Source organism: Acinonyx jubatus, chromosome B1 (genome assembly GCF_027475565.1).
Source record: "Acinonyx jubatus isolate Ajub_Pintada_27869175 chromosome B1, VMU_Ajub_asm_v1.0, whole genome shotgun sequence".
Lineage (NCBI taxonomy): Eukaryota > Metazoa > Chordata > Mammalia > Carnivora > Felidae > Acinonyx > Acinonyx jubatus.
The window spans coordinates 79,575,704-79,601,425 of record NC_069382.1 but is presented as its reverse complement, the minus strand read 5'-3'; the positions used below and the strand labels follow the sequence as shown (position 1 = coordinate 79,601,425).

Sequence of the window (25,722 nt, the reverse complement as noted above, 5' to 3'; positions counted from 1 at the left end):
TACAACTTATTACAGAATCCAACAGGTTTTCAAGAAACTAGTTACCATTCCGGCCCCGCTGTGAGGTAGCAAATATTAAGCACGTTCATTTCCATTTCCATTTCAGCCGGGAGCCTTTCCCCGTCGGTGGCTTTTCGAGGCAGTGAGCGCGGGTCCCTACTTTTAGTACAAAGTAAAATGTTAATCAATACGAATGGTAACTTTTAAGAGAAAAAGCTACTCCATGGCTTAAACACTTGAGTTATATTTCAGTTGAACATTTATTCCAATAGGCTGGAAATTGCTTGGCGGAGTTTGGAGTCTTCCTGATGTCACCAGTCTGTTAATAGGCCCAGTTTGTGTGTACCCCACGTTTGAAGCTTCTGGGAGGTAAAAAAGCGGTCTACGCTCACGGGCCGTTGCACGCCGCTGGCGCCCGGGGCTGGACCCTGGCTCCGTTCCCCGGACTACTAAAGTGCCAAGGCCGGAAGGGTATGAATGTTACTCTCCAGCTTTGGAGGCGAACGATCCAATACGGACCTGCTTCATTTCTTGGCAGATTCCCAGCGCCCGACCAACTTCCCCACCCCGACGCAGGCCCACAGGCCTTAAAGCACACGCGTTCCGGGCACACGACGGCATTCCGCGGCCACGTCCGCCAGGACCCTAGTCCCGCCCCGCGCCGCCCTCCAGCCCCCGGCCGCCCTCCGGGCTCCGCGCGTCCGGCACCGGGTCCTGCGTCTGCGCGTCGCAGCCAGCGTGGGGCGGAGCGAACCCTGCCTGGCGGAAGGGGTGGGGCAGGGCCGCACTTCCGTGGCTTCGGGAGGGTGAGTGCTGGGTGGAGGTTGCGCGAGGCGTCTGGAGCCCGAGCTGGGCTCTGGCCTCCGGCCGCCGGTGGGGACCAACCTGGAGGCGCCTCCTGGAGGATTTGGGCGTGGGGGAGGGAAAAGGAGAATATTGTTGGATTGGGCGATATTGGGAATGCGGGGTATGTGCTGACAGGGAGGCGTCGGCAAGTTTGGTTCAAAGGGACGGGTCGCGCTGTAAAACAATATTTTAAAATCTACATCATTTTAGTCAGGTTTGTGAGCTTACTGTTGTGCCACAGTAAGGAAATTTTGGTGAGGTTGCTGGTCCCTTGCCGATGCCAAACTTGGTGAATGGTTAACCAAAGGATGGAGAGGGAAAAGGCACGATAGTCCAGTGTAGCTACAGTCAAAGAGTGAAATTAAAACTTGTATGGAATATAATCTAGGATGTAAAGTAGGTTCATACTGAAAGTCACAGAGTACCTAGACTTTGTCAAGTACTCTGGAAAGGCATGGGCTAAGTCTCTTCTAGCAGACATACTGTATTCAAATAATTTATGTTTCTTATTAGCAAATGAAAGACCACCTAAGCAAAAATGCCATGATAAATTTTTTTATTATCTTTCTTAAGAGTTGTGCCCTAGTACATATATAGGAAAACTGATCATTATAGCTCTTCCAAGTTGGTAGGAAATCAACATTCCTGGAGGCCTGTGAAGATACTAAATCATTTTGGGTCATCTGCAATGTCAATAAAGTATTTTATTTTATTTTATTTTTTTTTCAGTTTATTAGGGAGAGAGAGAATCCCAAGCAGGCTCTTCATTGTCCGTGCAGAGCCTGACTGGGGCTTGACCTCAGGAACCATGAGATCATGACTTGAGCCGAAATCAAGAGTCGGATGCTTAACTAACTGAACCACCCAGGCTCCCCCCCAAATATTCTTTTATTAGTAAACAATATTGTTTTGTGCTCAAGGTAGTAAGAATTTTAAAAAGGGAACAATTCAGTTATTTTTAGGGCTGTGTTCTGTTAGAGGCAAAACAAATGCTAGAAGTTATGTAACCATAAGAAATGTAAATATCATCTTGAGATATTTGAAGACTAAAGAAAACCTGTATTTGGCATGGGAAGGACTGGCGACTGCTTGAAACATTTGCCTGTTAGCTGACTGTTCCTCATATAGTCATGTATGAGGATATGTGGGTCCCTCATACATAGATGTACATAGGGCTCCCCAAGACCATTTTGGATTTGAACTTGGGTGATAGCAATCGGGGTGAATGAAAACGTTTAATGGTGATGAAATTTTAAAAAATAGAGATTTCCCAAACAGATTGAAACCTAAAAGTGGAAATTGGGAAATGTGAGTCGTAACTGGAAATGTGATAAAAGGTATAGTGGACAGGGAACCTTAGAGTATTTCCTGCATGAGTTCCGTATGTGTTCGGTATTACTCTTATATAACAATGACCTATTTAAAAGTTGCTTGTTTAAAAAGTCATTCTGCTCTACCAAAATTTCCTGAGATTATTTGAAAAGGAGAATGTAAAACCTTCTGTGGGGGATGGTGGGAGATGGTAAACAGATTAATGGCACCTGACAGTTTATCTTCTAATCAAAAATGATTACCATTGAGAAATGGAAACACATGGTGTAACACTGCATTGCCTGTATGAACTGTGCTTTGCTGCAGACACTGACCTAAGGTATTGATTTTGGAACTCCTGTATGCTTTTTCTTGCCAGGGTAGTTATTGAAATTGAGAATATTCATTGGATCAATTTCAAGACAAATATCCCAAGTCAGACTGGCTGCTGCTGAGCAAATTTTTAATGAAGGAAAACATCCATATATTGAAATAAGACCTTAAAAAGAGAATCCTTAAATAAATATATATTTACTGTAAAATCTAGCAAAATGTATGTTTTCAAACATTGATTAATTGAGTAATCAGCATAATGGAGTTATTGACCCATACAAAATTCTAGTACACATTCTTTTATTCTGTGAGCAATAAAATATGCTGTGGGTACAAAGATAACTCATAGTCTAGGCAAGACTAACAACTTAACAATGTGACCGGCATTATAATTGAGGGATGTAGCCTGCATAGGATGACAAGAGATATGAGTGACAACTGAAAGGGCATGGAAAGGGGCAGAGAACTGTTTATAGAGGAGACACTTGGGTTGATTTTTGAAGGCTGAAGAGGAATTTGTGAGATGATTAAAGGAGAGAAGGGATTCCAATCAGAAGGAACATCATGGACAATGGCCAAGATGTTCAAGAGTGGTTTTCTGGGACCTGCGTGCAGATCAGAATAGTTACAGCCATGTGGTAAAAGTGGAGGAGGGGAATGAATTAAGTTGGAGTTGGAGAGTTATTATTTATGTAATAACTGTCTTAGCTGGATTGTAAACTTTATGATGTCAGAAGCTATGTTGGGCCCATATACCAATGTATAGCACAGTGCCTGGCATATAGTAGGTTCTCAATAAATAGTTGCTGAATAAATGAATGGCTGAATCCCAGGAAAACTTTTTATTTATTTTTTTTACAGATAAGGCAGAGGGAACTTTTTAAGTATTTTAAACAGAGGAGTAAAATAGATTTACATATTATGATGATAAGTGGTAATATGGTCATAGTAGATGAGCGTTTTTCAGGCGTAAGGTTGTACCTGCGGTAGGTGTAATCTGCATTAAAAAAAAAAAACAGAATAGAAAAGGTAACATTAGAGTGTATCACGTGAATTAGCAGTAAGAAATGTTTTGTGAAACTTTTGTTTCAGCTATATTCCTATTTGTTGGCCTGATGTAAGTGTGTTTCTTCCCATGGACCGTGATCAAAGCTTGAAAGCCATTATAGTAAGGTGGGAATGAGGGTGGTGTAGAGGGAATGGATATAAAAGAGGTATTGGAGGAAAACAAATGTGATTCTTAAAATGTTGCTGTCCATGTGAACCTTTTGCTTGAGAGGGGGTTCACTTACCAACTCATTTTAGTGTTTTTGCCCACTTGGTGTTTTTCACTGTATATTAACAAATTGACATTCTGGTTTATTACAAATGACAGTGCTTTGAGACATCTCACTAATGTTGTAAATGCTGCAAAATTTTCTCTTGTATTTTGGTAGTACACAGCTTAAAATTGTAGGATGAGACCTCCACGATTCTCAGGAATCATGAAAATTCATTGAAACAGTTTAATTTGATTATTGGCCAAGTTTTAAAATTTCTTTCCTTAAGAAAGCAGGAGAAGATGCTTAGTTACATGTGCAGATGGGAAGTCTTTTTCCCTACCTCCATAATTTTGCTACTCTAGAGGCTTAGTCTGTTCTGTAGGTGACCTACTATAATGGTGGAGGGTTGTTCAGACAAGGCTGAATTACACTGACTTTAAAAGAAATTATGGACTTCTTCAAAATCTGGTTGATTCATTAAATTAATGGGTTTAAGTATGTTATACACTGAGTTATCAGGTGTGAATTATTTGTGGAGTGAAAAACATTTAAAACTTGTACAAATTTGGCTTATTCTATCACCAAATATACTATTGGGATCTCCTACTGGTAAGGTTTGTACAGAAGATGTAAACTTCTTTTTCATTATGGCTTAAGCAAACCATAATTTTTCATTATGGCTTAAGCAAAAAGAAAAAAAAATGAAGATAAACAGCCTGCCATAATCATTCTGTATTTAAATGTAAAGGGTTATTTGGTGTTCTCTTGATGTGACATAACACCACCTGTCTTCATATGGATCTGGATTTTTTTATTGTTATTTTTATTTTTTTAAGTTTATTGAGAGAGAGAGAGAGAGAGACAGAAAGCACAAGCAGGGGAGGGGCAGAGAGAAGGAGAAACAGAATCCCAAGCAGGCTCCACACCATCACCATCAGCGCAGAGCCTGACACAGGTCTCGAACCCACGAACCGAGAGATCATGACCTTTGATTCAAGATCAGGATTGGGACACTTAACCGACCAAGCCACCCAGGTGCCCCATAGATCTGATTTTTCAAATCCATAGTTTTTCCCAAGTTCTGCCATTAGTTGTGAGGCCTTAAGTCAATCGATGTAACTTTACTGAGCTTCACCTATAAAATAGAATCTTGTCTGCTATTGTGAGGCTTAGCTGAGGAAATGTATACAGGAATGTCTCACACATGATAAACGCTCAGTGAAAGGTAACAGCTGCTGCTCTGCTATTCACATGGTCCAGAAGGTTTGGGGGCAGCAAGAAAATCAGCCCCCAGAGATTTGAAGGTGTAAAAACCTTGAATTATATACATCTGGGTAGCTCTTTGGTTTTCGCAAAAGAATGGGGAAAATGGTATCTTTTTCCTGATTCTTGTCACTTAAAAGCCATTTAAGATCTGTATTGGCATCAAAGGACAGAGAACTTCATAATCCCAAATTGTGATAAACTCTGCAGTGTAAACCATAAGCTTGTCAGATAGTTGGTCTGGATTTTCTGAAAAAGACTTTGATTAAATTATTGTAAGAAATGACTATTCTAAATGTTAGAGCAACTTATATTACTATTTATTAGACAGTTTTTAGTTTCATCTCATTTATTTAGGGAATACTGTTTGTTTGCATCATTAGAAGTGGACATATTTTCATCTAGTGAACTCTTGTTACTGGGTTTTGATTCCTTACAAATTTATCTTTCTGTTTTTCTGTTTTGGAAGATTAGTTAGATGTCAAAGGTGCCTTGATTCAAAACAGGGAACTTAGAAGGTAGAATGTTTTTAGATCACACAGGTTAAGGAGGTACTCACACTTTCCTTTCAAGTATATTAGATTAACATAAGTAGAGAGTCCACTCATGAACCTTAAAAAAATTAACCGATTACTATATGCCTGGCATTGTGCTGGATTCCGAGGAAACAGAATAAGACACTGTCTCTTTTCTGGGACAGTCATTGGCTGGGCTGAGGGATGAGAATTGGTGGGGAGAGATCTGTAAATAGATAAATCAGAAAAGATGAATAAAACGTTGTGGAGCTTTGCAGATAGAACAGGTGACTGCCTGGGAAAGGTGGGGGAAGATGTGTCCTAGAAGAGGTATGTTTGAACTGAGTAGGAGTTTGTCAAGCAAAAATGTGGAAGATAAGCATTCTGCTAATTTAATTAGCTTCCACCGAATTTTTATTATAGCATATAGAATTTTTGTGTTTGTTTTTTAAAGCTGCCGTCCTCAAAAATGGTTAGTAGCCCACGTATACCACATTATTTCGAAGTTGAACTTCATATCTTAATATTATGTTGAACCTCATATCTTAATATGAGAATTCTGATAGAACCTGTGCACAGAAGCATAGCTAAAATATGATTATCACTTTTTTCACCTCGTAAATAATTCTTTTTACTAGGTTTTTGAGTATATATGTTAATTTTATGTTTAATTGAGAAATTGACATATAAATATACATTGAATGTAATGCTGTTGGTCATAGTAACTGTTTAAATTAAGGACTCATCAGGTTTGATTCTCACATTATGAAATCTCAGTGCAGAAGGAAGCAAGTTACAGATTACAGATACAGACAAAGGTAAAAATTAAATCATGAATAGTTACTAGACATTTCTTATTAAAAGTATACAAATTCTGTGTTTTATCTTTAAAACGATTTTTTTTTACTATAACAACTGTATTAGTTTTCTTTTGCTGCTATAACAACTACAAACTTCATAGCTTAAAACAACACGAATTATTCATCTTAGAGTCCTGTAGGTTAGAAGTCTGACGTAGGTTTTACGGGGCTAGAATCAAGGCATCTTTGTTCCATCCTAGAGGTTCAGCAAGGGTGGGCTGAGTCCTCCTCACGTGACATCATTTTGCTGTTCCACCTCCCTCTTTCATTTTAAAGGACTTTGGTGATTATATTGGGTCCACCTGGATTATCCAGGATAATCATTTTATCTTAAAGTCAGCTGATTAGCAACCTTAATTTCATCTGCAACTTTAATTCCGCTTTGCCATGTAAGGTAACATATTCACAGGTTCCAGGGATTAAGACAAGGACATCTCTTGCGGGGGGTGGGGAGCTTCTGCCTACAACAGGAACATATGCTTCTTTTAAAAAATCAGAAAAATATGATTAACCAAAAAACAACATATAAGCACTATAATACCACTCATTTATAGATGAAGTTAATGTTTTGACATATGTATTTCTCTGTATGTGTGTTTGTATGTAAAATTCTATGAAAAATGGTGTAACACCTTGTTTCCAGTCACACTTTTGGTAATCCCCTTTGGGCTCATGGATTTAAATCACACCTAAACACTTAATGATTCTCAAATTTACACTTCAGCTCTGACCCCTTCCTGAGACTAGTAACACAACTGCCTACTCAGGATGTCACTTGGATATTTAGTAGGCATCTTAAACTTAACGTATCAGAAACTAAACATGCCTAATCTTACCCAAAACCTGACTTCTTGCAGTCTTCCTCAGTTCATTAAAGAGCAACTCCATCTTTGCTGTGGCTCAGGGTAAGACCTGTGCCTCATCCTTGACTGCTTTCTTTCTGTCCCGTCCTATATCTCATTCATTAACAGGTCCTTTAGAATTCATCCAGAATCCTGATTTAACACCATCCCCACCTGGTTCCTGTCCTCATCATTTCTCATCTGGTTATTGCATTGATCTCTTAGCTGGCCTTCCCATTTCTGTTCTTGCATCCCCATCAGATCCTTTTAAAACAGAAGTCACATCAGGTTCTCCTTTGTCCTATCGCTTCCCTTCTCAGAGTTCCTCCAGTCCTATCTATAGTTGTATGTCCCTCTTTGGCCTTCTCTCCTATTATTTCCCCTCTTATTAATGTCTAGCCACACTGGCCTCCTTATTTATATGTCTATTATCTGTTTTCTCTTACTAGGATGTTAGCTTTATGAGGGCAAGAACTTTGTTCTGTTTTGATCATTATGTCCCCTAGACTATTGCATGACACATGGTAAATGCTCAAGTGTTTCTTGAATGAGTGCTTTATAATCTTCTTTCTCTGTCTCTCAACATACTACTTTCTCTTTTTTGAGCATAGCTTTGTTGGATAATGAATCAGTCATGGTAAAATTTGTTAAAGGGAATGTTTTAAATAGTTATAATTTTTTCTTAGACTCTATAGACAGCATCTCTCCTATGGGAGGATAGATAGGACTAGGATTGGTAGTAAGAATGTTCTGTATCCTGGTCAACATTTCCTCTTCTCTGCGCTTTGGCTCTTCCGAATGCTGCCACTGTCACTGCATACTTTTAAAAAATGCTTTTTACTTGCTTTGGGAGGGGCAGGGTTACTAATACCTTTTAGTCAAAAGACTTCTCCTTTATCCCAAAATAATTTATTAAGAAAAAAATGCCACAGAGAGTCAAAAGACCTGAGTTTGAATCCTGGCTTGCTCATTGGTTATGACTAATTTAGTTACCTGACTCACTCTTGTTTTCCTTCCCTTGTTAAGTGAGAATAAATAATAATAATAATAAATGTCATCATAGAATTGTCTGGGGAAATAAAGTGAAATGGAGTATTTGAAAATGGATTATAAGCTCTTGAGTGACAGGCAGGTGGGAAATGAAATGAGTTCAGATCGGCAGCCTTTTTTTGTTTGTTTTTCAGCAACTGCAACTTGCCAGCCTCTGTAGTGAGCTTTGAGGATTCTAGTGTGGACAGTAAGGTCTTGAATCTGACTTGTCTTTCCCTTAATGCCTTGCCTAAGTCCAGGTCCTCATCATCCCATTTGGGTCTTTGCTAGGGTTTCCTAAACTGGGCTTTTTGTTACCAGGGTCTAATTACTCTTCTTACCACCATTCCCGGTGTTATCTCCTAAAAACCAGAGCTGATGGTGTCACTAACCTTTGTATAGATCACTGTTGTGTCTCCACTGCCAACAAGGCAAAATATAGCTGCTTGGTCTCGGTTTATATCCTGGTCCAGCTTCATCTCCTACACTAGTTCCATATATAGACTAGGCTTCTGCCTCACTGACTTGTTCAATCTTCTCTGATGGCAGGGAAGAGACCAATTTCCATTTGTGACTCTGTACATTAAGTCATCAGCCTGGAAAGCCTGTCTCGTCCTTCAGTTTTTGTTTTTGTTTTTTTTTTTTTGTAATCCTTTCAGACTTAGCCCTGACATTGACCCCTCCATGACTCGAACCTTCTACTCCCCAAGGAGAGTTAGTTTCTATAATTTTCTCTGTTCCCACAGCCCTTCATGGGTTCTTTTTTTTTTTTTTTTTGGACATGGTGTTATTATTTTTTTTATTTTTTATTTATTTAATTTACATCTAAGTTAGTTAGCTTATAGTGCAACAGTGATTTCAGGGGTAGATTCCTTAATGCCCCTTACCCATTTAGCCCATCCCCCCTCCCATAATCCCTCCAGTAACCCCTCTGTTTGTTCTCCATATTTAAGAGTCTCTTCTGTTTTGTCCCCCTCCCTGTTTTTATATTATTTTTGTTTCCCTTCCCCTACGTTCATCTGTCCTCTGTCTTAAAGTCTTCATGTGAGTGAAGTCATATGATATTTGTCTTTCTCTGACTAATTTCGCTTAGCAAGTACCCTCTAGTTTCATCCATGTAGTTGCGAATGGCAAGATTTCATTCTTTTTGATTGCTGAGTAATACTCCAGTGTGTGTGTGTGTGTGTGTGTATACACCACTTCTTTATCCATTCATCCATTCATGGACATTTGAGCTCCATACTTTGGCTATTGTTGATAGCACTGCTATAAACATTGGAGTGTATGTGTCCCTTCAAAACAGCATATCTGTATCCCTTGGATAAATGCCTAGTAGTGCAATTGCTGGGTCATAGGGTAGTTCTATTATTAGTTTTTTTAAGGAACCTCCATACTGTTTTCCAGAGTGGCTGCACCAGTTTGCATTCCCATCAGCAGTGCAAAGAGATCCTCTTCGCATCCTCGCCAACATCTGTTGTTGCCTGAGTTGTTAATGTTAGCCATTCTGACAGGTGTGAGGTAGTATCTCATTGTGGTTTTGATTTGTATTTCCCTGATGATGAGTGATGTTGAGCATTTTTTCATGTGTCAGTTGGCCATCTGGATGTCTTCTTTGGAGAAATGTCTATTCATGCCTTTTGCCGTTTCTTCACTGGATTATTTGTTTTTGGGTGTTGAGTTTAAAAAGTTTTTTATAGATTTTGAATACTAACCCTTTATCTGATATGTCATTTGCAAATATCTTCTCCCATTCTGTCGGTTGCCTTTTAGTTTTGCTGATTGTTTCCTTCGCTGTGCAGAAGCTTTTTATTTTGATGAGGTCCCAATAGTTCATTTTTGCTTTTGTTTCCCTTGCCTCTGGAGACGTGTTGAGTAAGAAGTTGCTGCAACCAAGATCAAAGAGGTTTTTGCCTGCTTTCTTCTCGAGGATTTTGATGGCTTCCTGTCTTACATTGAGGTCTTTCATCCATTTTGAGTTTATTTTTGTGTATGGTGTAAGAAAGTGGTCCAGGTTCATTTTTCTGTCCAGTGTTCCCAGCACCACTTGCTGAAGAGACTGTCTTTATTCCACTGAATATTCTTTCCTGCATTGTCAAAGATTAGGTGGCCATACGTTTATGGGTCCATTTCTGGGTTCTTTATTCCGTTCCATTGATCTGAGCATCTGTTCTTGTGCCAGTACCATACTGTCTTGATGATTACAGCTTTGTAATACAGCTTGAAGTCCAGGATTGTGAGGCCTCTTGCTTTGGCTTTCTTCTTTAAGATTGCTTTGGCTATTCGGGGTCTTTTCTGGTTCCATACAAATTTTAGGATTATTTGTTCTAGCTCTGTGAAGAATGCTGGTGTTATTTTGATAGGGGTTGCATTGAATATGTAGATTGCTTTGAGTAGTATCAACATTTTCACAATATTTGTTCTTCCTATCTAGGAGCATGGAATCTTTTTTCCATTTTTTTGTGTCTTCTTCAATTTCTTTCATAGGCTTTCTATAGTTTTCAGTGTATAGATTTTTCACCTCTTTGGTTAGATTTATTCCTAGGTATTTTATGGTTTTTGGTGCAATTGTAAATGGGATTGATTCTTTGATTTCTCTTTCTGTTGCTTCATTGTTGGTGTATAGGAATGCAACCAAGTTTTGTGCATTGATTTTATATCCTGCAATTTTGCTGAATTCATGAATCAGTTCTAGCAGTTTTGGGGCAGAATCTTTTGGGTTTTCCATATAAAGTATCATGTCATCTGCAAAGAGTTAAAGTTTGACCTCCTTCTTGCCAATCTGGATGCCTTTTATTTCTTTGTGTTGTCTGATTGCTGAGGCTAAGACTTCCAATACTATGTTGAATAACTGGTGAGAGTGGACATCCCTGTCTTGTGCCTGACCTTAGGGGGAAAGCTCTCAGTTTTTCCCCATTGAGGATGATATCAGTATTGGGTCTTTTGTATATGGCTTTTATGATATCAAGCTATGATACTTCTATCCCTACTTTCTGGAGGGTTTTATCAAGAAAAGATGTTGTATTTTGTCAAATGCTTTCTCTGCATCTATTGAGAGGATCATATGGTTCTTGTCCTTTCTTTTATTGATATGATGAATCACATTGATTGTTTTGCAGCTATTGAACCAGCCCTGCATCCCAGGTATAAATCCCACTTGGTTGTGGTAAATAATTTTTTTTAATGTATTGCTGGATCCGGCTGGCTAATTAGTATTTTGTTGAGGATTTTTGCATCCATGTTCATCAGGGAAATTGGTCTATAATTCTCCTTTTTAGTGGATCCTTTGTCTGGCTTTGGAATCAAGGTAATGCTGGCTTCATAGAAAGAGTTTGGAAGTTTTCCTTCCATTTCTATTTTTTGGAATAGCTTCAAGAGAATAGGTGTTAGCTCTTCCTTAAATGTTTGGTAGAATTCCCCTGGAAAGCCATCTGGTCCTGGATTCTTGTTTTTTGGCAGATTTTTGATTACTAATTTGATTTCCTTACTGGTTATGGGTCTGTTCAAATTTTCTATTTCTTCCTGTTTCAGTTTTGGTAGTGTATATGTTTCTAGGAATTTGTCCATTTCTTCCAGATTGCCCATTTTGTTGGCATGTAATTGCTCGTAATATTCTCTTATTATTCTTTTTATTTCTGCTGTGTTCGTTGTGATCTCTCCTCTTTCATTCTTGATTTTATTTATTTGGGTCCTCTCCTTTTTCTTTTTGACCAAGCTGGCTAGTGGTTTATCAATTTTGTTAATTCCTTCAAAGAACCAGCTCCTGGTTTCATTATCTGTTCTACTGTTTTTGTTTTATTTTGGTTTGGTTTCAGTAGCATTGATTTCTGCTCTAATCTTTATTATTTCCTGTCTTCTGCTGGTTTTGGGTTTTATTTGCTGTTCTTTTCCCAGCTCTTTAAGGTGTAAGGTTAGGTTGTGTATCTGAGACCTTTCTTCCTTCTTTAGGAAGGCCTGGATTGCTATATACTTTCCTCTCATGACCGCCTTTGCTGCGTCCCAGAGGTTTTGGGTTGTGGTGTTATTATTTTCATTGACTTCCATGTACTTTTTAATTTTCTCTTTAACTTCTTGGTTGGCCCATTCATTCTTTATACGGATGTTCTTTAGTCTCCAAGTATTTGTTACCTTTCCAAATTTTTTCTTGTGGTTGATTTCGAGTTTCATAGCGTTGTGGTCTGAAAATATGCACAGTATGATCTCCATCTTTTTATACTTGTTGAGGGCTGATTTTTTGGACATGGTGTTATTTATTCTGTGGACTTTTGAAGTGCTGAGATTATGTCATTTAGGGTAAGACTGACAGTCCACCTAAGAAGGTGTAATGGATTGAATGGTGGCCTTCAAAAAGAAATCCATGTCCTAATCCCTGGAACTTGTGAATGTGACTTTTATTTGGAAAAAAAGGGTTTTGCAGATGACATTAAGTTAATGATCTTGTGATGAGATCATCTTTGATTATCTGAGTGGGCCCAAATCAGAGACAAATCTCCACACCGAGGACAGACATGAAGAGAAGGCCAAATGAAGCCCGAGGCAGAGACCTCAATTGTGCATCCATGAGCCAAGGGACACCAGGGGCCACTGGGAGGGGCAGGGAACCGTCTTCCCCTAGAGCCTTCAGAGGGAGTGCAGGCCTGCTAACACTTTGATCTCTGACTTCCAGCCTCTGGAACAGTCAGAGAATACATTTCTGTTGTTTTAAGCCACCCAGGTTGTGGTTATTTGTTACAGCAGCCCTAGGAAACGAATACAGCAGGTCAGAATAAAATGACTGGAACATGGTAAAATGTCATTGTCGTCACCCAACAATAACATTATCATCACTATCATTCTTAAACCTAGCCTGGGACCTGAAAAGTAGCATACACTTAGAAAATAGTGGTCGAATAAAAATACATTTCTTCCCTGTGAGCTTCCAGTCTGTGGTAATGGTGGAGGTATTGTTGAGAAGTGTGCTTACAGTGAGCTTCCAAAATAGATCCCCCTCTGAACTTTTTTGTTGTAAATATCTTTTTTGTATGTTTGTGTGAAGGGTGGTAGTGGATGTTTTAAATTGTTTTTTTAGAACCATTTTTTACACAGTTTTCCATAAACTGTCCTTTTAGAAGAAGACTAATTTTGTACAAATAGAAGTCATATTTCCCCCAAAATAGAAAAAATGATGAGCAGTTACAGTTCTAACAATAAAAAATACTTAAAATGTCTTCTTTTTCCTATTAGAATGTTATTTAGTAAAATTGATTTCATGCTGATTGGTCTTGAAATACAATTTAGAGAGGTACTTTGGAGCAATCAAGTAATTTATTTCATTCTGCTACGAGGAACTGAAAACCAAAATTTTCAAATAATCATAAACCCGAATTTGGTAGGCCATATGTATCATTTGTATGTAAATTGTAGTTTGCCACTGGAAGCTAGATCTGTGACCTAACTCTTAACCAAAGTTTTATAAATTGGTATAATAATAATAAAAGCTAATGCTGTTGATTTAATAAATAATAATAAAAGCTAATACCTCTGTATTTTCTTGACCCTCCATGTACTATGTCAGCTTTTGTTGTCGAATACAGTTTGGAGTGGAGAGTATCAGTAAATCTAAATAAAGCATCCTCATCTAATTCCATAGTGGTTCAAACTTCAGTGTGCTTATTTCTCTACAGAGATTCTGATTCACTGGGGCTGGGAGTATGCAGTTTTAATAAGTGCCAGGCGGTTCTGGCCATGGTTTTTAAAAAAATCCTCTTTTTTAAATGTTTATTTTCCAAAGAGACAGAGACAGAATGCGAGTGGGTTATGGGCAGAGAGAGGAAGACACAGAATCTGAAGCAGGCTCCAGGCTCCAAGCTGTCAGCACAGAGCCTGATACGGGGCTCAAACTCATGAGCTATGAGATCATGACCTGAGCCAAAGTCAGATGTTCAACCGACTGAGCCACCCAGGCACCCCTGGCCATGCTTTGAGATAGGCTGATCTAGTTACCATACAAACCTCACAGTTCATTTCACATGGAGGCCCCAGTGGCGGCGGTGGTGGTGATGATGATATGCTTATGTTAGGCCATTCTTTGAATATATAATAGGGTGAGCCTATTGAATACATACATTTATCTAAACTTAGACTTCAAGTGCCTGCACTACTAAGCACTTTTTTTGTTTTTTTTTGTAGAGAAAGAGTAAAAGGCTAGCATCAGAGGGATTTTTTTAAACCTTTTGAATGAGTTTCAAAATAGGGTATATTTGATCTGAGGAAGTTGTAAGGTCTGTAAACAGAAGAAAATAAACATGGCATAGAATTTCTACCCTACAGGGGTTTTTTGTATATTTTTTGTTTCGAAGAAAATTTTAATGTACATTGTATTTCACAGTAGAACAGTAACTCCATAATTTAGGGCTACTCTGGTTGTTAACTGTAGGCAAGGGTGGGGGGATCTTCTCTCGTGTTTGGTAAGAAACTTTCACCTATTTGTACTGCCAAGAAGCCTGATTATGTGTGTTTTAGAATATAGAGAAACCACTAAGCTTGCAGTTTTACTAACTTCAGAATCTTAATTGTACATTGAACTGGCAAAAATATGTTTTCTTCTTCTAGGGAATCACAAATCACATTGAGCCAAAAAAACATCCAGTGTTTTCTGCAGTTACAAACAAAATGAATATTCCCATGCTACTACAACACCCTCACCGGCATTTCCTAAAAGGCCTTTTAAGAACACCTTTTCGACGTTACCACTTCATCTTTCACTCAAGTAGTCATCGCGGATCAGGAGTCCCTTGTGCTCAGCCATTTAATTCTCCTGGACTCCATTGTACAAAATGGATGCTGCTGTCAAATGGTTTAAAGAGAAAATTATGTGTACAAACAACTTTAAAGGAACACACAGAAGAACTTTCTGATAAAGAACAAAGATTTGTGGATAAACTTTATACCGGTTTAATCCAAGGGCACAGGGCCTGCTTAGCAGAGGCCATAACTCTTATAGAATCAACCCACAAGAGGAAAAAAGAGTTAGCCCAGGTGCTTCTTCAGAAAGTATTAGTCTACCACAAAGAACAAGAACAAATAAATAAAGGAAAACCACTAGCATTTCGAGTGGGTCAGTCTTTTTTTTTCCCTTTATGTCTGTTCAGTAAATATTTTTCTACATTTTGTCTGTTTTGAAATAGGTCTAAATAGTTTTCAATCTAATGGGAATTCTTTTTTCCTTTTCAGAATTTTGGGCTGGATTTTAAATGCCTTTTCTTTGCAAATATTAGTCTTGTTATGTTGGGGGGTGGAAAACTGTCATGGTCATTTGAACCAAGGCTCTGTATTTTAAGAGAATAATATAAGATTTCTGTTTTGGCAAGAATCATGCTGTGGCTCCCAGGATAGAATATGCGTATGAGGAACTTTTACAGGTTTACTCCTCTCTCTTGGTAGTCCTTCTGCTTGATAGTCTAAAGTAAATGCCTTGGTTTTGTGTTTCTATCAACTGTAATTATTCTTATCACATTTCAAAATTCTACTTCTCAGGTGTTTCATTAGTTTCTATGGGCAAGCCTCTTTCAGGTACTTTTTGTTAAAGTTTCTGGCAGTTGCTTGGCTCTAAGCACAGCCAACTCAATACCAAAATGTATTTTAAAGGAGAGACCGTATTCATTTGCTATCTAAACTATTAGATGTTCACTCGATTTCTTGAACAGTTGACTAGATTCCATAGTTGTAAATAAGCTTGTTATATATATTTTTTAATCGCGCATTATAAAACAACGTAGATGTGTTTGGGTGGAGTGAGAGCTTTTCATGATGGCAAAATAGGTGATTCCAACCAACTTTCCTACCAAAAAGAACTAGAAATGGTGAACAAAGTGCAGAAATTGAATAAATACACTTAAAATACACTTAAAAGTTGACTGGCATTGCATTAGACTTACATCTCAGTTTATTGATGATATGGGATTAAAGCCTCCTAATTTTTATGGTAACGGTATGAATTTTAAAGATAATTTCAAAAAGAGTTCACCAACCAACATTTGTATTGGTCTATGTTGTTCACACATCCTATTCTGCCATCACTGAAGGAACCCTCATTTTGACAGTACTATGTTGGGTGTTAATAATCTTTACGTATTGCAGACAGACAAAATAGCAGACTCCAAAAGAGAAATTCCAGCTATAACAAAGTGTTTACTTGATACACCTAAAAGATATTTGAAGAGAGAAGGTCCCAGAAATATCTAGAGTTAACCAGCAACTCACACATAACTAATAACTCATAAATTTTGATTGCTATTCTGGTTCTTTTATCTTGGTCTTATGAGGCCAGATAAACCTGTGTCTCTGTGGTAGTTATTTTATTATCATCATAAATACGAGTAACAGATTCAGCACCCGTACCGATGTTTAAGACAGAGACCTGCCCTGAAAACTTCAGTAAGGAGCCAAGCATACCATATGACGTACACATACTTTTGAATATAATTACAATTAAATGCTTAAGTTTTATATACTTTGTGAACATAACACATATATCTCTTCCTTTATGCCATATGCTGTTCGAAACATTGCAAACATTAACATCTAATTCTTGACGACAACCTGAATAGATAGGTGCTATCATATGCATTTTATTGCAGAGGAAAAAGGCACAGAATGGTTAAGTAACTTCACCAAGATTACACAGCTCAGAAGAGGTGGAGCTAGAACTGGAACTGGCCACCTGGCTGCAGAGTGTGCGGTCTTATCTGCATGCTCTGTGAATTCTCCAAGCAGGGGAGTTTTCTGCCTCTCTTCAGACAAATTAATTTTTCCTGGATCCAGTTGATAGGATATATTTTGAGTTATGGGTGGGATGAAACAAATTATCCTTCATAAATAGAAAATTATTTTCTCAGTCACTGGAAATTTCTAGAGTAGTGAGTTGTTTTTCCACTGGGAAGATAAAAGTACAGCCCTGGGGTAGGTGGAATAATGACTGGTCATGATGAGAGGTGGGCAGATGTTGAGGGAATGTAGCACATTAACGACAGAGGCAATAAAGTCTGTCCAGAAAGATCTGTGTTATGGTAAAAAGGCGTATCCTATTTTATAATCTTATAAAGTGAATTTGGTGAACATATGGAGCTCAGGATTGTTTTCTTTCTCTATATTACTCAGGAACTAGATAAATAGTGTTTTGTTTCATTTAGGAAATGTGAAATACATTAATAGGAGTTTTAATAAATTAGGAGAAATAGAAGGTAATCTATTTGAATAGAACTTATCATAGGGCTGATTTCATTTCTTAAATTAGAAGGATTCTCTCTACTGTAGGATTGTCTGGGCCCCCTGGTGCTGGAAAATCAACCTTCATAGAATATTTTGGAAAAATGCTTACTGAGAGAGGGCACAAATTATCCGTGCTAGCTGTGGACCCTTCTTCTTGTACCAGTGGTGGTGAGTATTGCTGATTCTTTTTAAACTGCAAAGCAGGGGCTCGTGGGGCTCTCTGTTATAATTTAGTGGGAATTTGCACAATCAGGTGACTTCTAACCTCTAGCCGAGTTTGGTCTCACTGAAAGAAGGGAGTCCTAGGGACAAGGTGGAGATTGAGGGAGGTAGTTTGGGGTATTAGGCTCCTTGGCTAGTGGGTAGTCCAGGAGTAGCCTGGCTACTTAGAGAACTAGGAAAACAGGTGCCAGAAGTTGAAGATCATCAAAAGCAAATTTGAGCCCTCTATCACACCTGAGGCCAGGCCCCCACTTCCGTCCTGTTGTTTCCTCCTGGCAGGATCAGCCCCTATGCAGTTCAGAAAATGGGTCCGTCTGTTCATTGCCTTTTTTCTTATATTGTTGTAACATCTCTTAAGCTTAAAAGAAAATCTTATTGCTCTTTACAATTTGTCACCCGTTAATATTACATGTTCGGTTCAACAGAAAGCTCTTAGGGGGTCCATGTAATATACCGCTGTTGTCCCTACAGCACTTAGCATGGTATGTCATGTACAGTGCTCAGCAATTACTGATTCAGGGTCACACAGTCATCCGAGTTTACTCACAGCTCATCAGAGATACGATGAATAAACTTAGTTTCCCCAAAGGATCATTTAAGGAAAACATAAAGCATGCCATATAAATAGGAAGGTTTTTCTTCCCTTATCCCTCTTTATGATCTAGGCTTCTCACATTGCAGTTATTCATTTCACAGGTGTTTGAATGTCTGCTATAGGCCAGGCATTGTACAAGGAAGGTACCATGTTGTGTAATGGTGAATGAGACACAGTCCCCTGGCCTACGGAGCTCTGTATCTAACGAGGGAAACAGACATGTACACACAGGCCATTACAATGTAATGTGTGTTGTGGCGGGGGGAGGGAATACAGGGCACTTTGTGGAAATGTTTGGTTTGCATACAGTGGGTTTAACGCTAAAAAATAGAGATGATATCATTATATTTTAGGGGCTTTAGGTCAGTAGAAAGGTGGCTGTCACCACCCATTGAGAACTTTAGCTGAGAGTATGCACGGTTTTTGATTCACTAAAATAAAAATGTTAACCATAAAATAAAATTGTATTTACAACGTTCAAGATTAAATCCATATCAGTGTATTATCTTATTTTCAGTCTAAGAACTTTGGTAAAGGTAAGTATTTGAACAAAGAATTTTTTTTCTTTAGTGTTTGTTTATTTTTGAGAGCGGGAGCTCAAGCAGGGCAGGGGCAGAGAGGGGGGACAGAGGATCCAAAGCAGGCTCTGTGCTGACAGCAGTGAGCCTGATGTGGGGCTTGAATTCAAGAACTGCGAGATCAGAACCTGAGCCAAAGTCAGCACTTAACCGACTGAGTCACCCAAGTGCCCCAGAACAAATAATTTTTTTTATGGTGGCTCTCATTTTCATATAGGTGAGAGATCCTTTTTTCTCTTTTCCTTTGTAGTATTCTAGAATACTTGCAGTAGCAAAAGAAAACCATAGCTTGAGATAGTGATAGCAGGTATGGTGACAAGATAGTCTGATTAAAGTTGCATAGCTATGTGGTTCTTAATTCTTAAACTAAAAATGAACGCCCCTTTCTCAGGTAAGAAAAAAAAATACATGTATAGACTTTGAAAGAAAAAAATACATGGGGATAAACAAGATACTATAAGTTTACATTTCTACTTTAATATTGCTATAGGACTGTGCATTTGAAAGTAGCATGATGCCAAGGTTGAGAAGCATTCCTTTTTTGGCCTGTAGTCAACCCTTGTTGTGTTTTGGATTCACAGATTCCAGCAGTAGCTTTGAGACTTCCCTTAGGGTCTGCAAGTGACAGTTTTGGACTCACTGGCTAAGACAATTATATGGGAGAGTAATTTCATAATGTTTAGTTCAGTGTGTTAAGATCTATAGGATAATAATTTAAAGTATAGCTTTGGCAGATTGTTGACTTATCCAGAGATGATTTCATGTAGAAAATTGTTTTAGGAAGAAGTTTTAGAAAAACATCTAAATATTTTTAGAAAAAAGTAAATAAGGTAGTTGAGATGCATGGTAGGCATGTGCTCGAGAATTAGAACCTATGGGAACTCTAAACTGGAGTCATGAGTGGAGAGATCATATCTTTAAGGAACTTCTCAATGTTTAGCATCAACTTTATGTGGAAAAGTTAGCTCTTGGGGCAGAGTGAAAATTGAAATTCGGGTTAGAACAGCACTACACCTCCAATGTTGTTATATGGCCAGAGGAAAGTAAAAGTTAAAGGGAATTTCAACAGTTCCAAGGCTTTTATTTTAGTCTTTTAGAATTTGCAAGTAGTGACGTTTACCAAAATACTGTCGTAAACCTTGGAACATCATTCATTCTGTACCATAGGTATTAAATTAATTGCCTACTGGGAACCAGCAGTCATTACAGAAAATGTGAGACGTGGTTCCATGGGCAAGGAACTTATATTAAAGCACTGGCACTAATGACAGTCTTGGTGTGGGACACTGAATGATGCTTAGCAGTATCCTTGGCCTCTACCCACCAGATGCCGGTAGCATCCTGCCCCCCGTTGTGACAAGTAAAAATATCTTCAGACATTGCCAGATTTCCTCTGGGGTCATAATCATCTCCAGTTGCAAACCATAAGGACAACAATGTTAAAAGGACAGTAAAGAAGCTGTCTTGGCTGGAATTGGAAGATTGATTTGGGGGCAGTGGAAGCTGAAATTGGACAGGTAAGGTAGGGCTGCATTGTGAGGGCCTTTAGTGTTAGACTGAAGAATCTAGATTTGAACCTCTAGCCAATGGAAAGCCGTTATAAATTTTGAGAGGCTTGAGGTGTTAATTTGACATCATATATGCTGTGTGGCGCTAAAGCTCAATTATATGACATGATTTTGAGATCTTGGGAGAAATGTCATAAGGCACTTCCCCTGGGAATTGGCTGATTGATAATTGGCCCCTATAGGTGTTCCATGATTATAAAATGTAAATGTGTGTTTTAGGATCACTCTTAGGTGATAAAACCCGAATGACTGAGTTATCAAGAGATATGAATGCATACATCAGGCCATCTCCTACTAGAGGGACTTTAGGAGGTGTGACAAGGACCACAAATGAAGCCATTCTGTTGTGCGAAGGAGGGGGATATGACATCATTCTTATTGAAACCGTAGGTGAGTATGATTTTCTGTTTCATAACAATGAAGTGCTATAACAAATGCTATATAAAGATGAGTGACAGCTAATACCATTTTGTTCATTGAGCATGTATTTACTAAAGGTGTCATTAAATACTAGGTACTGTATCTTGGATTCTATAGGAGATATGAGAATATGGGCTATCATCCTTACCTTTAAAGAAAAGCCATGTGTCTGGAGAACTGTTACACAGGGGTGGTGCGTTGTAAGTACCAGACGAGAACTGTAAGCATTGGAAACGATATTTTACCATAACACCTATTTTGTTTAAAGCGCATTTCACATGTCTTCAATATTCGCTCAGAAAATTCATGTAGCTGGGTACCTTTTTAATACAGGGCCGTGTTTTACTTCATCTTTATATCCCTAGCACATAGCTATACCCAGTGAAAATACTGAAATGGAAGCCCCAAGAAATTCGCCTTCCTCTGGAGAGACAATCCACTATTACTGAGTGATACATGTTTGTGACACAGTCTGACTTGGGTTTGAGGGATCATGGAAGACTTCCAGGAGGAGGTGACAGTTAAACTCCATGCTGAAGGAGGAATTGGAGTTAAATAAAATGAAATAAAGAGAATGAGAGGACATGGCCCATTTAGAGACCTGCAGTTTGCTCAGGAGATTTAGGGCATGGAGTGTGGAGGCCGGGCATGAAGAGAGATGGGGCTGGAGACTGGAAACTCCACCATCTAAGGGTGGATGGGGCAGAGTTGCCCATGGGGTAGCAGGAGAATCAAGGTAGAGGACCATAAGAACCAAGTGCATGACCTGGAAGTTGCATTTGACTGCTTGTCCCAGAGACTCGAAGTAACTGTGACTCAAACAGAGAGTGGTTTATTTTTTGTAAACAGAAGAAACCTGGAGGCAGGCAGTCCCAAGCAGGCCTGGTCATTGTACAGTGCCCTCGGTGTCCCGGGTTTCTGTCTCTGCTCTCCATTCTTAGCACTTAGTTCCCATCCTCAGGGTTGCTCATGGTTAAAAGACAGCTGATGAAGCTTGAACTGTCACATCCACCTTCTAGGTAGGGGGAGGGGAGGTGGGGGGAAGGGGTGGGCCCCTCCTAGCTGGGTCAGCTCCCTTTCAAGAACTTTCCTGAAAGCCCCATCTAGTGACTTTGGCTTTCACTAATTAATCACCTCTAGCTGAAATGGGTTCAGGTGACTGTGGGCTTTCGCCTGGTACATCGATGCTTCTGACAACATTGGGATAAGGAAATAGGGGAGAATAAATATGGAATGGACAACCAGAAGTCTCTGCCACCCCAACGGACAGAATTTCGAGAGGAGTTTCAGTGGAGCAGGTGATATGGAAGTCAGATTTAAGTGGATTGAAATTAATATGAAGTAATGAAGTGAAGACCAGTGAGCACACATTGATTTTTTTTTTTTTTCTAGACACTTAGGTATAAAGAGAAATGAGGAAATATGGTGATAATTGGAGTAGGTTGTGAGTTTTTGTCTTATTTTTTTCCTGTTTGTTTGGTTTTCAGATGACAAAGACATGAGCACAATTCCTGTCAGGTGTTGGGGGACAAGAGCCCGTAGACTAAAGAAGTTAAAGATAAAGCAAGGGCAAGGGCACAGAGGAAGTGGGAAGGAAAGAGAGGGTAACCTTCAGCCAGTACTTCTTATACTGCGACTGGAGAGGAGGCAGTGAGCAGAGCTGGTGTTCGGGCCCGCTGATCTGCAGAGGGTGGAGAGGGAAAAGCTGAGGGGGTTCTTGCCTTTATTTCACCGCCACGTAGGAGTCATGGTCATCATCATGCGGGGAGATTATGGCACAGTAAATGTTTGTAATAGCCACTGTGAGAAATGGGAAGGCAGCTGACTGAGGGTGTTTGGGGGCATTGCTTTTACCAGGCAGTGAGGAGGAGGTAGCAGATGTTAGACACCATGATCCTGCTGTGGTGCCTGTTCTCGAGCCATTTCTCCAGCACGCTTATGGAGGAGAGAACACGGGTAGTTGGACTGATCCATGGGTGGGGGTTTGCGGGGCTCACAGGAAGTTGAGAAGGCAAGAAAGCTGAACATCTTGACAGACATGATCTAGGGTTAGAGCCACATTGCTCAAGCTGCTTACCACTGAGAGGGAAGCCAGGAAAGAGTTGCAAGGGGGGAGGAGAGAATGGACATCTCGATGTTCTCCATTCAGCCAAGACTAAGGCTAATGGGAATAAGCGAAGGGGAGAGCTGGGAAGGTCACAGTTTGCTCATAGGAAAGCAGTGCGTTTAATAAATTCTCGAGAGGTGGGGTGTTTAAAGTGGGATCAGGCTGAGTGTGTGATCGTGGGTACAAGTGAACGAAGTGGAACGGGAATGGTGGTCAAGGTAGTTGAGAAAGCAAATTACTATGAATATTTTAGCATATAGTTGTGATTTACATTTGCAGGTGTGGGTCAGTCGGAGTTTGCTGTTGCTGATATGGTTGACATGTTTGTTTTACTACTGCCACCAGCAGGAGGAGATGAATTGCAGGTAATTATATTGACTTTTTTTTCTCCCCAAACACAAAGTATACATCTCTGAAAGTACAAATTTCCAGTGTTGTACTTCTGTAAATGAAGTTGCTGTTAATGTAGGGAAAGAAGCAGCATTCATATTGGCTAAAGTACTGAGTCAAAGACAGATTCTCTATGTTTTTTCTCAACTTACAGTAATAGAGTTTATGACCTCGAGCTAACCATACAACTTAGATTTTTCCACCCGCAACACGGGAGTGAATGGAATGCGTGGACAGCTCCAGCCAAAAGAGACTACTGTTGTGTGGGTGTTTGTAGTACAGAGACTGAGGCACTGTTTGCTATCAGGTTATTTTTCTTCAAATGTAAATTGGAGAAAAAATTACAAACATTAAGGAAAACTTCAAAGACTTTGTTTATGGAAATGCAGATGTTAGCGATAGGTGTCTTCTCTTTTTAAGCACTTAATGACGGATGATTTTGCATCCTGCAGTGTTAGCTCATGAGAAAGGGAACCCATCATGAGTCAGTGTGAATTGTCTCCTGCCACTCATTCATGTGGTGTCTTAATGACATATTTACTCTAATTGTGAATGTATCTTAGCATGTTAGTCTCTAAACTTGGAAGAGACATTGTAGATGACTTCCATAATCCCAACAGCTGGTGGTTCTGAGTAATTTCTGTTGAGTAACTGTAATTCCTGGAACCCAGGGTTTAGGAAGATGTAGAGGAAAAGTTAGTTAATAAAGTGCGTGACTCTCAATTGACTATTGTCCCATTTTTGGCTACAATTAAATGAAGTATTTCTGATACATCACTGTCTTTTTCACTTTAGGGTATCAAAAGAGGCATAATTGAGATGGCAGATCTGGTAGCTATAACTAAATCTGATGGAGACTTGATCGTGCCAGCTCGAAGGATGCAAGCAGAGTATGTGAGTGCACTGAAATTACTCCACAGGCGTTCAGAAGTCTGGAGACCAAAGGTTAGCTTGCCTTCCTTTCTGCATTTTCACCGAGTGGATCGTGCACATTAGAAGAGAGGATGCAAGTCCCAAGCTAGACAGATAATCAATCTTTGCTTGTATGTGAGATTACAATTTTAAAATTATGACAAAGCCAGAGTGTGCAGTCATGATTTTAAATCTAATCCTTCAACCACTAGATGTCAAAAACTGGATGTGAGGGGATAGATTAGATTGCTTAATGCTTGACTTGAGCCATTTGGAAGTGATAGCAAATCCATTCTGAAAGGAACCATTCTTAAGATTATGGAGTAATTAGTGATTTGATTATCTTTATTAGAGTTTGAGTAGGAGAGAAGAGGCTTTTGATGTGATAGCTTCCCTTCCCATTATGCTTGTTGGGTGCTATTTTCAATAAGGAAAAAAAAAGACAAATTCTGTAATAAATGGTACGGTAATTTTGATGTGGGCAGCTTTATCTGCAGGAGGACACTATGTTATTAAAGAATAAGCTACACTCACTACAGTGAGAACAGCCACAACCTGTCTTCCCATCAGCTCCCGGTCTCCCTGGTCACGTTGTCTGCGTTGTACTTGGCAGGTGCTGGATGCTCAGCTCTTGGCACCTGCTGAATCAGGGAACTCTGACAAAGGGAGGGTATGGGGCTATTTTCTCAACTGAGTTTCATGGTCTGGCACTCAGGCCTCAGGGAAACCCACCCAGCCCTGCCCTTCTCATCCTCGTGACCCTCTCGCAGTTTGTCTGTGTTGCCCCTGAAGACCATCTGAGCGATCCTAACAATTGACCAGAATAGACCCTGGGCTAAAGATTTTGACCTTGAATCAGTGTCTTGTTTCTGCATGTATTTAGTAATCCTAGTAAGTGACCTCAGTATATTCACTTCAACACAGTGATAAAATGTCTCCGTTTCACTTGCCTATTTTCATACACTTTAAGACTTAATTGGCAGGAAACCAGACTCCCTGTGAAAATGTTTTCTATCATTTTAAGTAAAACGGTTTTGGGTTCTTCCCTTTTTAATAGGTAATTCGTATTTCTGCTAGAAGTGGAGAGGGCATCACTGAAATGTGGGATAAAATGAAAGAATTCCAGGACCTCATGCTCGCCAGTGGGGAGCTGACTGCCAAACGACAGAAGCAGCAGAAAGTTTGGATGTGGAATCTCATTCAGGAAAGTGTGTTAGACCATTTCAGGACCCATCCCGCAGTCCGGGAGCAGATTCCTCTTCTGGAAAAAAAGGTTCTCAGTGGAGCCCTGTCCCCAGGACTAGCCGCAGATGTGTTGTTGAAAACTTTTAAAAGCAGAGACTTGTGAAATGTATCCTATATAATGATTTTATATGACATTGCATAAAGTATTTTAATATTAAAGGTCACTTATATGCCTGTA

The 25,722-nt window shown here is 39.4% G+C and overlaps 1 protein-coding gene across 2 annotated transcripts; it reads left to right on the top strand.

The window, feature by feature from the left end:
- Nucleotides 1–390: 390 nt before the first annotated feature.
- MMAA (metabolism of cobalamin associated A) lies at nt 391–25,722 on the top strand. 2 transcript variants are annotated; one of them, XM_015081606.3, is made up of 7 exons: nt 391–806; nt 14,850–15,354; nt 17,553–17,675; nt 20,690–20,860; nt 23,277–23,362; nt 24,183–24,332; nt 25,357–25,722. In XM_015081606.3, the coding sequence occupies exons 1-7, from the start codon at nt 474–476 to the stop codon at nt 25,645–25,647; spliced, it is 1,659 nt and encodes a 552-aa protein (XP_014937092.2). In that variant the 5' UTR covers nt 391–473; the 3' UTR covers nt 25,648–25,722. The 2 variants fall into 2 exon arrangements, with proteins under 2 accessions (XP_014937092.2, XP_014937098.2); XM_015081612.3 differs by lacking the exon at nt 391–806 and adding an exon at nt 4,466–4,787.

What these genes read in the sequence shown, in the direction of transcription:
- MMAA (XM_015081606.3), top strand. Translation starts at nt 474, where the DNA reads ATGAATGTTACTCTCCAGCTTTGGAGGCGAACGATCCAATACGGACCT. An exon ending in ACTTCCGTGGCTTCGGGAGG is followed by an intron (nt 807 to 14,849) that starts GTGAGTGCTGGG and finishes TTCTTCTTCTAG; the next exon opens with GGAATCACAAATCACATTGA. An exon ending in TTCTTCTTGTACCAGTGGTG is followed by an intron (nt 17,676 to 20,689) that starts GTGAGTATTGCT and finishes TGTGTGTTTTAG; the next exon opens with GATCACTCTTAGGTGATAAA.